The 12,251-nt window shown below is 68.3% G+C and overlaps 1 protein-coding gene across 2 annotated transcripts in view; it reads left to right on the top strand.

The window, feature by feature from the left end:
* The first annotated feature begins 7,582 nt into the window (after positions 1-7,582).
* The window catches only part of SBF1 (SET binding factor 1), an 84,187-nt gene continuing 79,518 nt past the window's right edge, over positions 7,583-12,251 (top strand). For both annotated transcript variants that reach the window (XM_080352292.1, XM_080352291.1), the window contains exon 1: positions 7,583-7,726. In XM_080352292.1, the coding sequence (XP_080208418.1) occupies positions 7,672-7,726 (55 nt within the window). In that variant the 5' untranslated portion in view covers positions 7,583-7,671. The remainder of the gene's footprint in view (positions 7,727-12,251) is intronic.

The following is a 12,251-nucleotide window of genomic DNA, read 5'->3' on the forward strand; positions in this document are numbered from 1 at the left end:
CCTGGCGCTCCCCTGCGAGGAAGCGGCTCGCTGGAACCGGGGCGGTGCTGGGGGCTGGAGGCTCCTGGGGCGCTGCTCCCCGAGCCGGGCAGCCAGAGCTCAGCAGAGGAGGGGTCCCCACCAGCCGCCCTCTCTGGGTTCCCGCCTCCTGCTCCGGGATGGGTCTGGGTGTCCCCGGTGCCCATGCTGCTGGGACAGGGCGAGGAGCCCCCACCACCCCAATACGTCCGGGATGGGGTCCAGGCACCAGGGCGGGGGTGCCCGCACCTCCTCCCCTGCTGCTCCCCGCACTGCAGCCTCCCCAGGCCGAGGGGCCGGGGGCCTCCGCATGCTCCAAATCGCTGGGATTCTTCCGCATTATCAGGACACAAAGGCTTCAAACACCCGGTTCTCGTGCAGGGGGATTTGCGGCAGCACCTGATCGTGGGGTGACTGGGACGGGGTGGGGGGCGGCAGGGACAGCCCCCCTGAGCAGGGCTGCAGGTCCGGCCCTGGCCCGAAGCGACACAGCCTTTCCCCAGCACTGTGGCCCCCGCTTCCCCACGCATGTCCCGGGGGGAATTTCTGCGGCGTGTCGGGCTCTTCCGCTTGTTTGTTGCTGGATTATCCCAGCAAGAGAGAAACCCGGCATGAAAACAACACGGCAGAGCCGCGGGCAAGGGCACATGGGGCTGAGCACTTGGCGTGGCCCTGGCACGGCACGTGTTGCCGTTGGGAGCAACGCACCGAACCCCTGCCCAGAGCTCATGGCCACCGTGGCACCCCCATGGGCCGCTCCCCGGTGGGATGTCACCCTGCGGTCCCCGGGGCTGAGTCCCGGCACGGCTCCGTCACGGTGCCGGCACTCAGCCGTTGCCGTGCTGTGCCGTGCCGGGGTCCGGGCTGGGGCTCACCCCCGGGCCTGCCCGGGACCCTGTGTGGGTCCCCATCCAGCGCAGTGCCAGCCACTGCCACCCTGGGGACAAACCCGGGTCACTGGAGTCAGCAGCACCGGCACAAGCCTGTGTGGCAGGAGGGGGCTCTGCCTAATTAGCGTTTGTTTAACGCAGGTTCTGAGAGGGGAGCAGCCCTCGCTGGCCCATCACCCCTGCCCACACAGGCAGGACAGGAACGGGAGGCCGGGGCTCAGCTGGGACCCCCGGCAGTCTCGGTTCTGCAGTTCCAGGCGCTGATGCAGCGCAGAGAAGCAGCAGCACAGGGTCTCTCCACCAGCCCCTGCCCAGGCTGAGCCCCCGCGGTCCTGCAGCAAGGGCGGAACCGGGATCCCTGCCCTGCTCGGGAATCACCGCTGCTGGGCGCCGGGAAAGCCCCCGGGTCCTGCTCCACCGCCCGCAGCCATCCCGGCAGCGCCCACCGCCGCGGCGGCAACCGGGCGGCCGGGGCCGCGCCACCGCCGACCCGCGCCGGGAGCTGCCGCCACCCCGGCAATTCTGGGGACTGGCAGCGCTCGCCCTCTCCCTCTGCTCCTAAGGGGCAGTCTGCTTTCCAGCCGTGGGAATCAATTGCTACGTTTCAATTAGCTTAATTGCCTCCTGGCTGAGGCCCCGGGGGAGGGTGGGGGCTGAGAGCAGCGGCTGCAGCCCCGCTCCGCTCTCCCGCTGGCCAAAAAGCGGGACCGGGAAAAGGAAGAGGAGCGGAGTGCGCTGCGCCCCCGGCACGGCCCACGGGCACCCCCGGGAGGGGTGGGGGGAGAGGCAGAGCGAGGTCCCTGCCCAGCGCTCCCCGGGCAGGGGCCGCACGCTGAGGGGCCGGTAACCCGTTCCCAAGTCCCCCCGGGGCCCTCACGGCCGTGTCCCGTGGGCACCCCCAGTTCTCCAGGGCAGCAGCATTGTTTGGGGGCTGGCAGAGCGTGGAGCGATGCGGGCTGCCCGGGGTGGGAGGTCTGAGCCGCAAAGCCCGTTCCCGGGCCACGGCCACGCGTGACGCGGGGGTGCAGGAGGGTAAACGCTTTTCCCGCAGCTGCCGGGCCGGGAGCGACGGGTGCGCGGACGGGCAGCACCTGCCCCGGCCACGCCGCCCGGGCGCCGATTCACTCGGGGCTTCTCCTGGTCCCTACCTGGGTGCTGCGTTTCACGCACGTCACGGCCTCCCCCTCCCCACAGCAGAGCCCCCCACCATGGCGAACTCCGCATCACACCGCCCCCCCCGCACGGTGGCTGAGCCCCCACGAGAGGCAGCGGAGCGGAGCTGTGCGGGCGCGGGGGATGCGCTTGGGGGGGCCGCCGGGGAATCTCCCGCCGAGCAGGGAATTTGGGGAGTTCTCCCCAGCAGCCCCATGGCCGCCCGCCAGCGGCTCTGCCGGGGAGGGGACCGGCGACCGCCTCCTCGAAACCCGGCCGCACCGCCCGGCGCAGACAGAGATGCCCCGGGGAGAGGGCTCTACCCACCCACAGAGCCGAGCGCCCCCGAGCACCCCGAAAGCTCGTGTCACCGTCCGCAGCATCGCAGCCCCGCTCCCGGCTCCGTTCCCACCGCCTTGCCTGCTCCGCTGCCTGCGCCCTGCCCGCCCCTGCCTGCAGCCGCACTCCGGGGGCTGCGGGGCCGAGCATGGCCGCGATCCCTGGCCCAGCAGTCCCCCCGCAATGGGGCTGGGGAGATGCTGAGCCCCCCGAGGGCGCGGGGGGTGCCCGGCCCCGAGGTACCCGCGGCTGCTGTGTCCCCGCAGCGTTTCCAGAGCGCTCCGTGCCCGGCACGGACAGGGACACGCGGGGCTGCTTTCCCGCTGCCTGGGGGGCACAGCGGGTGCCCCATCACCCGTGTCCCGCCCCGGACTGCAGCCGCAGCTCCCCCGGCCTGGCTCCCCCCGCCGCTCGGGGCTGGGAATGGCAGAACCGGGGCACCCGGACATCCAAACCCGTCACCGCCCCGCTCTTCCCGCGGGGGTTAAACGCAAACGAAGGGTTTGTGAGCTGGCAGCTGACAAGGGGGTGCAGGGCAGAGCCCCCTGCTTGTGCCAGAGCCTCCCTGCCCCATTGCTCACCGGGCCGGGGCCGCAGGGTGTGAAGGGGGTGCGGGGGTCCGCGGGCGGCCCGGGGCGCGGGGGGCGGCCGGAGGAGCGCGGGGTGCTGGGAGTGGGCGAGGCCGTCAGGCTGGATCCCTGCTGGAGTCTGCGGGGGATGCTGAGGGGACGCTGCTCGTACACGGTGCGGGCCCGGATCAGCTCTGCGGCAGGAAAACGGCGGCGGAGCATCCCTAGGGTCCCCAGCATCCCCACCATACCCAGCGTCCCCAGCATCACCAATATCCCCAGTATCCTGAATTTCCCCAGCATCCCCAGGGTCCCCAGCATTCTCTGTGTCCCCACAGAAGGGACCAACCCTGGGGACAGCAGGGAGAGGGGCACAAAGCACTGTCAGTGAGACAAGAGCCGGCCGTGGGATGCGGGGCAGGGAGTGGTGGGATGCTCACCTGGGTGCTGGGGGGTCCCACTACGTGTGGACTTGGGGATGTGGGCGCAGGCTCTGGCCAAGGCTGTGAGCAGCAGGTTGCTGGGGGCTGTGGACAGATCCATCCCCTCCCTGCCCTGCTCCTGGCTATGTGGTTCCCTGTGGGGGGCTGTGGGGGACAGTTCTGGGACCCAAATCCCCAGGCAGGTGTGCAGCCTGGGACCCCCTGCCCTCCACCACAGGGATGGGGACCCCAGCACAACCCCTGTCACCTGCTCCAGGTGGGGCTGGGACTCCTTCCAGCAGCAGTGGCCATGGGACCACAGGGAGCCCATGGCAATGTGGCACTCATGGGTGCAGCGGGGCTGGGGACACACAGCATGATGGCGGGCACAGGCCTGGCATCACCCACACCATGGTGGTCCCGCAGCTCAGTGTGCCCCACTGCAGGATCTGATCAAATGCGGGTGGCTTGGGGTGTCGGGGTGGGGAGCTGTGGGTCTGGCCCTGCCCCGGGGACCTGGGGCTGTGGCCGTCCCTTGGGACACCGCAGGCAGGGACCGGGGTCTGCGGCCATCTCTGGGGACACCACGGGCAGGGAGCCAGGGCTGTGGCTGTTGCTGGGGCCACCTCAGACAGCCCTTCACCCTGCCGCAGGGCAAGGTGCACCCCACACACATCTCACCCTCTGGTGCTGCCATGGCAGCTCAGTCTGGTTTCCCCGTCCCCACCCTCTGGCATCGCTCTGGCCCCATGTCCCTGCTGTCACCCTTTGCAGGGAGCTTCCTGCTGCCTGTCTCCAGGACAGTCCCCAGCTTGCCACGCTGCCAGTGGCGAGACAGCCACCTTGGCACATCCCCTGACCCCATGTGACTGTCCCACAGGATTGTACCTGGAGCCTCATCCCTGTCAGGTCTGGCCTGACCTGTGTCCCCTCCTTGTGTGGCGTCTGCTGCAGGGGTGACCTGGCTGCCCTGGGCTGGGTCTGGGCTGGGATCCGGCTGTGGCTGCAGCACCAGGTGCCCACCGGCGCCGCAGCCCCGGCAGAGCCAGCAGGAGCCGGAGGATTTGCCCATGGTGACACCTTGCCTTCCACGTGGGGACATAGGGACGCAGGGATGCAGGGACAGGGGATGGTCACCCTGGTGCCAGACCCACAGCCGACCCTGTGGATCACTGGGAGGCCACCATGAGCACGGCGGTGTTGGAGCCCTGGAGCTGGGAGATCCAGCGCAAGCCCTGGAAAGAGGCCGAGGGCTGAGCAACACCAGCACGACCCACAGCATGGGTGTACTGAGCTGGGTGGCACAGGGACACCTGTCATTTTGGTGCCATGGGGCACCCACTGCCCCGGCATTGTGATACCCCCGTGTCCTCATGCTGTGGGACCGTGGCCCTGTCCCGGGGTGGGGTCCGTGCAGCAGCATGGTGCTGTCCCAGTGTGGGGGAGCCATTCACACCATGGCACAGCTCAGGGCAGGCAGCACCCCACGCCAGGCTGGCACCTGGGGGTCCCCCAAAACCCTGGGCTTGGGGCTCACAGCCCTGGGCCAGGACTGGGGTGCCCGGCTGCCTCTGCCCTCATGTTGTGCCAGGGAGCAATGGCGACTGGTGACACCGGACAGCAAAGCTGACAGGGAACCCATGGGGAAGGGGAGGAAATCACAGAAACCCCCATTATAAACCAGTGTTCATCTTGATTTGCCCTTGGGGTGAGTGTCACCACCCACTGCCCCCCGTGGTGTGACCAGCATCACTGGGAATGTCTGTCCTGGCAGTGGGGCTCTGGCGGGCGCCCCCGCGGTGAGCAGGGCAGGCAGGCAGGGTCTGGCCTGTGGCATGGAGCTGCACATGCCCCGGCACGCGGTGGCCGGTGGCGCCAGGGTGCAGGAGGTGCAAGGGCCGGGCAGGGTTGCATCATGCTCATGCCATCTGGGGACGGGGGGTGTGGAGGGGACCCCGCTCCATGGGGGCTGCTGGGGCCGGGTGTGCTTTCCACCCCGCACACCCCTCCCAGCCCAGGGGGACCCCAGGGACACCGGGGAGGGGGAGAGACCACCTGCCAAAATCTGTCCAACCCACCCAGCACCCCCTGCCCATAGGGTCCCGCAGGATCCGGCCGAGCCCCAGCACCCCCTGCCCAAAGGGAGCAGCGGGGCAGTTTCCACCTCCCTGCTCCCCCCTGCCCTGTGCTGCTTCGGTCCCCTCTGCCCTCGGGTGCTCCCCGTGCCCTGCTGCTGCTGCTGGTGTCCGGCTGGGGGGCCAGGGGACCCCAGGGGCTGGGGAGATCCCGCGGCTGCTGCCACCCACCAGGTTTGGCACACCGGGCTCTGGGCTGGCAGCTGCCTGCAGGCAGGGCTGACGCGCTCCTGCCCATGGGCAGCGTGTGCCCGGCGCAGGGGCCAAGGCCACGCGGTGCCGAGCTGCCCCCCCATCCCGCACGCACCCCACGTCCCGCTCCCGTGTGGGAGTGGGAACGGGGATTACCTGGATGAATCATGCCCCGCTCCGGCAGCGGCCGTGCCGCGGCATGCGCCCGCTGACCCCGCTCACCACGGGACGGTCACGGCCACGGGCAGCCGTGCGGCGGGTCCTGCCCCGGGCCCCCCGGCCACACACCCCGGCACCCCAGGGCACGGTGGTGGCTGCTGCCACGGAACGGGACGGGACGGGATGGTCACCTCGCAGGTAGGGGCTGCCGCTTTGGCGAGTGCTTTGGCTGTGGGGCCGGTGGCACCGTGGGGCTGTGCCGGGGCATGCTGGCACCTTTGGCATGCTGTGTCCCCCTGTCCCTGTCCCTGCAGGTGACCGTGTGCCCGGGCAGCTGCAAAAGGACACGGGCCCTGGTGCCTGTGGGATCTGCTGGGGCCAGGGATGGACTGAGAACCTTGGAGGGACCAGCACCGGGGCCCAGCTGCCGGCCACGCGCTGCCCGCACGGCTGCGGGGATGATACCAGCCCCCGAGGGCCCGATCCTGGCCGGTGTGGACCCGGCACTGCATCCTGATGGAGCCTCGAACCCCGCGGGGATAGGCGGCTGCACGGACCCCCACGCGTGTCCCAGCCCCACGGGCGGCTGTGAGGGACAGGGTCACTGCACCCCAGGATCCCATCCTGCCGGGGGGTGCACACCAGTGGGGGCCGTGCATAGGAGGGGGCCAGGCACACCCTGGGGGGTCCATGCACACCCAGGCACGCTGGGGGCTGCGCTCCCCGTGGGGCTGTGCCCAGCGGAGGGGGCTGTGCCAAGTGTGGGGTGCGTGTGCGCCGGGGGGGGCTTGCACACCCGAGGGCTTTGTGTGTACCGGGGCTGTGCACACCGGGGGGGGCATGTGCACCAGGGGAACCGCGCACACTGCGGGGGGCGTGCATACCGGGGGGCCCCGCACACGCCTGTCAGTGCCCACTCGAAGGGTCAGTGCCCACCCGAGGGGTCAGTGCCCACCAGAGGTCCCTGCACACGTGTGCCAGTGTCCACCTGAGTGGTCTGTGCACACTGGGGAGATCCCGCACATGCATGTCAGAGCACAGCTGGGGGGTCTGTGTACACCGGGGAGGTCCCTGCACACGCGTGTTAATGCACACCCGGGGGCATTCGTGCACACTGGGGATCCCTGCACACCCGTGTCTGTGCACACTCGTGTCCGTGCCCACCCCCGGTCCCCACACATCCATGTCCGTACACACCCGGGGGTCAGTGTCCTGGGGATCCCACACACCCGTGTCCGTGCACACCTGGGAATCAGTGTGTGCCAGGGATCCACGCACAGGCATGTCCGTGCACACCCGAGGGGTCGGTGTCCCGACATCCCGCACACCCGTGTCTGTGCCCACCCATGTCCGTGCCCACCCGGGGATCCCCGCACATCCGTGTCCGTGCACACTCGGGGATCTCGCACACCCGTGTCCGTGCCCACCCCAGTCTCCACACACCCGTGTCCGTGCCCACCCGTGTCCGTGCCCACTCGGGGATCCCCGCACACCCGTGTCCGCGCCCACCCGGGGATCCCCGCACACCCGTGTCCGCGCCCGCCCCAGTCCCCGCACACCCGCCCCGCCCGGGGATCCCCGCTCGGCAGCCCCGCCCCCTCTCGCCCCGCCCCGCCCCTCCCGGCGGCCCAATGGGGAGCGGGGTCCCGCCCCCCGCGGCGGCGGCTGCGCAGGCGCAGTGCGGGCGGGCCGGGCCGGCCGCGCTCGGGGCCAAGATGGCGGCGGTGCGCGGTCGGCGCGGGCGGGCGGGCGGCGCGGCGGGGCTGTGAGCGCGGCGCAGCGGGGCCGCCCCGCCATGGCCCGCCTGGCCGACTACTTCGTCCTGGTGGGCTACGACCCCGGCAAGCGCGGTGAGTGGCGGCGCGGGGGGCGCGGCCGCTGTCACCCGCCGCGGGGGAGGGGCGCGGGCGGCGCCGTGCGTGGGGCCGCGGGGCGGGGGGACGGACGGGCCCACGCGGGGCCGGGGTGCGGGGCCGGGCCGGGGTTCGAGGCCGGGCCGGGGTGCGGGCCGCGCCCGCACGACGTGGCGGGCGCCCGGCTGGGCCGGCGGGCGGGACCGCGGCCGGTACCGGGGCTGCGGCCCAGCGGCGGCCGTGGGAGCCCGTTCAGCCGGCCGTGGGAGCCCGTTCAGCCGGCCGGGGCTCCCTGCGTGCGCCGTGAGGCGGCTCGGGACCCGGGCAGCCCGCAGGCCGCTCCCCCGGCGGTGACCCCGGGCAGCCCTGCAGCCGGGCCGGGCCAGCAGCCCCGCGCTGGGCGTGCGCAGCTCCCGCTGCCCCGGCCCGGGGCCCACGGGCGTGCGCGGTCACCGCCCGCCAGGAGCGTCCGTGTGCGCTTCTGCCAAACTACCGTTTCTGGCGGTTCAGCGGCTGCGCCCCCCCCGGCCCCCTCAGCCTCCGTGGGGCCGGCACCGCCGGGCCGGGCACTCTGCTGTGCGGCCGCCCTGCGCCCGACTGCCCCACGCAGCCCCGGGACGGGCTGCAGTGTGTCCGTGTGTCTGTCCGAAGAGCCCGTCCCTCTGTCCTCGCGCACGTCTGCTCCTGTCTTCACCTGCTGGGGTTGCTTGTCTTGGTCGTGGGGTTCGGTTTGTCTGGGGGCTCTTTCTGCCGTGTTTTCTTCTGCCCTCTTGCGCTCCACTGGTTGTGGTCAAAAGGAGCTTTGTCGGCATTATAAATGACATTAAGTTCACCTAAAGTGAGGACTTTCTTGCAGAGCGCACACCAAGAGCATCTATTCCCAAATCGCACATTCGCGGAAGCAGCTGTTGGCTGGAGTTGTGTAACCGCGCTGGGAGCTGAGGACAGGGAATCCCTTTCCGCTCAGCGCCTGCGGAGCCGCGGGGCTGGTCGTGATGGGAAGGTGCTGAGGCCGAGATAGAGTTCTGTTAACGTTTGGAGCAGCCGCTGAGCCCCAGAGCTCCGTTAACGTTCACAGCGACTGCTGAACCCCAGAGCTCTGTTAACGTTCGGAGCGGCTGCTGAGCCTCAGAGCTCCGTTAACGTTCACAGCGGCCGCTGAACCCCAGAGCTCTGTTAACGTTCACAGCGGCTGCTGAGCCCCAGAGCTCCGTTAACGTTCACAGCGGCCGCTGAACCCCAGAGCTCTGTTAACGTTCACAGCGGCTGCTGAGCCCCAGAGCTCCGTTAACGTTCGGAGTGGCTGCTGTGCCCCAGAGCTCCGTTAACGTTCACGGCGGCTGCTGAGCCCCAGAGCTCCGTTAACGTTCGGAGTGGCTGCTGTGCCCCAGAGCTCCGTTAACGTTCGGAGTGGCTGCTGTGCCCCAGAGCTCCGTTAACGTTCGGAGTGGCTGCTGTGCCCCAGAGCTCCGTTAACGTTCGGAGTGGCTGCTGTGCCCCAGAGCTCCGTTAACGTTCATACCAGCTGCCAAGCCCCAGAGCTCCGTTAACGCTCGGAGTGGCTGCTGTGCCCCAGAGCTCCGTTAACGTTCATACCAGCTGCCAAGCCCCAGAGCTTCGTTAACGCTCGGAGTGGCCGCTGAGCCCCAGAGCTCCGTTAACACTTGAAGCGGCCGCTGAGCCCCAGAGCTCCGTTAACGCTCAGAGCAGCCACTGAGCCCCAGAGCTCCGTTAACGTGCACACCGGCCGCTGAGCCCCAGAGCTCCGTTAACGTTCACACCGGCCGCTGAGCCCCAGAGCTCTGTTAATGCTCGGAGCAGCTGCTGGGTCACTGGGCTGTGAGCATTTGTGCTGCTCGGTGCAGATCCCGGTGCTGATCCACTGTCTCTCTGGCTCCTCAGCAGGCCGGCGGGGGAAGGTGGGGTGGTTTATTACCATTGTTGTAGGTGTCTTTCCCTGGTGTCCCAGCGTAGCATGGAACGGGAGTCCCCTGTGGGAGCTGACCTGGGCTGCCGGCCCTGCAGCAGATGTAGTGGCCTCTCGGGAGCATCTTGGTGATGCTTTTAGCTGTGTTGTCTTTGCCTCTCCAGGACCTCTGAGCATCTCCTTCTGCATCACCTTGCTCTCCTCGGCCTCCCTCGTGGCGCTGCAGCTGATATTTGCGGCATCGGTGCGGGGGTGGTTGGTAGTGGAGGGTGACTGGTGGGTATGGTGGGGCTTACGGAGCGGGTGAGCGCTTTAGTCTTGCGTTCCTCGTCTTGAGACTCGGAAACCTGAGTTTCAGAAGGGAATGGTAAATGCCGCACGACTTCCCGGTGTTGTCTGAGACTCGTTCGGAGGAGATGGACAGTGTTCTGAGGTGGTTGATTGCTGGGGGACATTAGATAGGAAAGACCTCACAAGTAATTAATTGCGTTCGACTGACTTCAAATGTTTAAAATCTCATCTGTAGCATACCCACGGCAGAACTGAGCTGAACGCACGTGTGTTGAGGCTGTTACAGACCTCGGCAAGACATCCAGCTGTGACCGGAGATCCATGGGCAGGTTGTGGCGGTGTAAAGAGCCGCCACCAGCTGCGGCACGTGTCCGGCAGCGCCTGTCCTGGGAAAGCATGTGCAGCATCCAGCCCGAGCCTGCCCGACCTCAGCCGCTGGCCTCGGCTTTGAGAGCCCTCGAAGCAGGAGGCAAAGGCGCGGTGTCATTAGCTCTGCTCCCAGCAAAGTGGTTTCAATTAGCGCGTAGGTGGCGGTTGCAGGACTGCCCTGGGGTGTGTTTTGGCTGGGCAGAGCTGCTCGAGTCTGCGGGGCCGCCGCTTCCCCGTCCTTGGGAATGGATGGGACCTGGGTGCTGCCTCGGCACCCGCTGGGGTCGCTCTGCAGCCAGGGCTGCTTGGCCGTGATCTGCCCCACCGTTTACAGCTCGGGTGGGCTTCTGGCTGCTGGCACGGCAGAAAATTGGGCACCTCTGTTGGGGCGGTCGACAGAAGACATGCGGCTGTTGTCCTGCAGCGTGGCAAAGCTGTGAGGTGGAGAGGGGTGTCCAGGACACCCTGGGGACCTTCCACTGCAGAGCCGCTTGTCCCTGCTGCTGCGATAACGGCCGCGCAGCTGGTGCTGAGGTACCCGGGGGTCAGGGCACCCCCATCCAGCCAGTGACAGCTAAAGCAAACCCTTTCACCCCCCAGTCTGCGGGTGCTGAGCGCCCTGGGCTGAGTGCCAGGCGATTTGGAGCAAGACGTGTGTCCGAGTGACGTGCCAGGCCCTGCTGAGCACCCCGCGCATCCCTCCGCTAGGGTTGCGACGATTGATATCGGTTATTTGATTTTTGCGATCAATATGTTAACGCTTACTCGCCATGTTCTGTTCGTGTCCTGTTTTCGCGTTCCCCCTCCCTGCAGGAGCTGAGCTAATGTTTGGAGGCAGGGCCGCTCTCATCTGCCGGTGACTAATTGCTTGACAGGTTGGGTTGGTGTCAGAGCCGTAGCTGGGCGGCAGGCCGCTGTGCCGCCGCTGTGCCGCACCGGCGCCGCCCTGCCAGCCGGAGCCAACCGGGGCTGGCGCTGCGGGGGGACAGGGCAGCCCAGCGGCCCGGGGGGCTCGGCTGCACGGGGCTGGATGGGACCCTGTGTGTGAGTGGGGAGCGGGCTCTGCTCTGCCCACGGCTGCCGGGGGTTCCCGTGACGGTCTGGTCAATGGTTGGACAGGGATGGGTTTGTGGCTGGGAACAGTGAAAGGGCAATATCTGCTGGGGTGCTGGGACGCTCTGCATCATCTGCAGAGGTGGAATGGTCGAACAGTTTGTGTTGAAGGGACCTTCCCAGCCCCCCCAGTCCCCCTGCCATGGGCAGGGACATCTGCACCAGCTCAGGGTGCTCAGACCCTGTCCAGCCTGGCCTGGAGTGTCTCCAGGGATGGTTCAGCCACCACCTCTCTGGGAACCTGGGCCAGGCTCTCAACACCCTCAGGGCAACAATTCCTTCCTCATGTCCGGCCTCAATCTCCCTCCTTTAGTTCAAACCATCACCCCTTGTCCTGTCACAACAGGCCCTGCTCAAAAGTCTGTCCCCATCTTTCTTATGGGCCCCTTTTCAGTCCGGAAAGGCTGCACTAAGGTCTCTCCGGAGCCCTCTCATCTCCAGCTGAACGACGCAGCTCTCAGCCTGTCCCCACAAGGTGCTAACGCAGCTCAGCAGCTTTGCAGGAACAAAACTGAAAGTGGGAGAGCGTGGCCGGAGCAAGCGCGGTTTGCAGAGCCCGTGTGGGTCTCGCTGGTGCTGTGACGATGGAACCCGGTGTGTCCACGGGGTTTGCCGGGGTTCTCTTGGTACGGAGCCCTGTCCTGCCCGTCCCCTGCGGGCTGGTGCTGCCGAGTCACCGTGAGTGCTGGAGCAGCGCCTCTGCTCGGCGGGAAAGACAAGCAAAGTACCCTTGGCTTTCCAGAAACGTGTTGTGTGGCTGTGAAAGTGGTGTCATTGCGGTTCAGCGTGGGACCCTCTGGGCAGCCGGCGTGACCGAGGGCT

The sequence above is a fragment of the Nesoenas mayeri genome, assembly GCF_963082525.1.
Source record: "Nesoenas mayeri genome assembly, chromosome: 1".
Lineage (NCBI taxonomy): Eukaryota > Metazoa > Chordata > Aves > Columbiformes > Columbidae > Nesoenas > Nesoenas mayeri.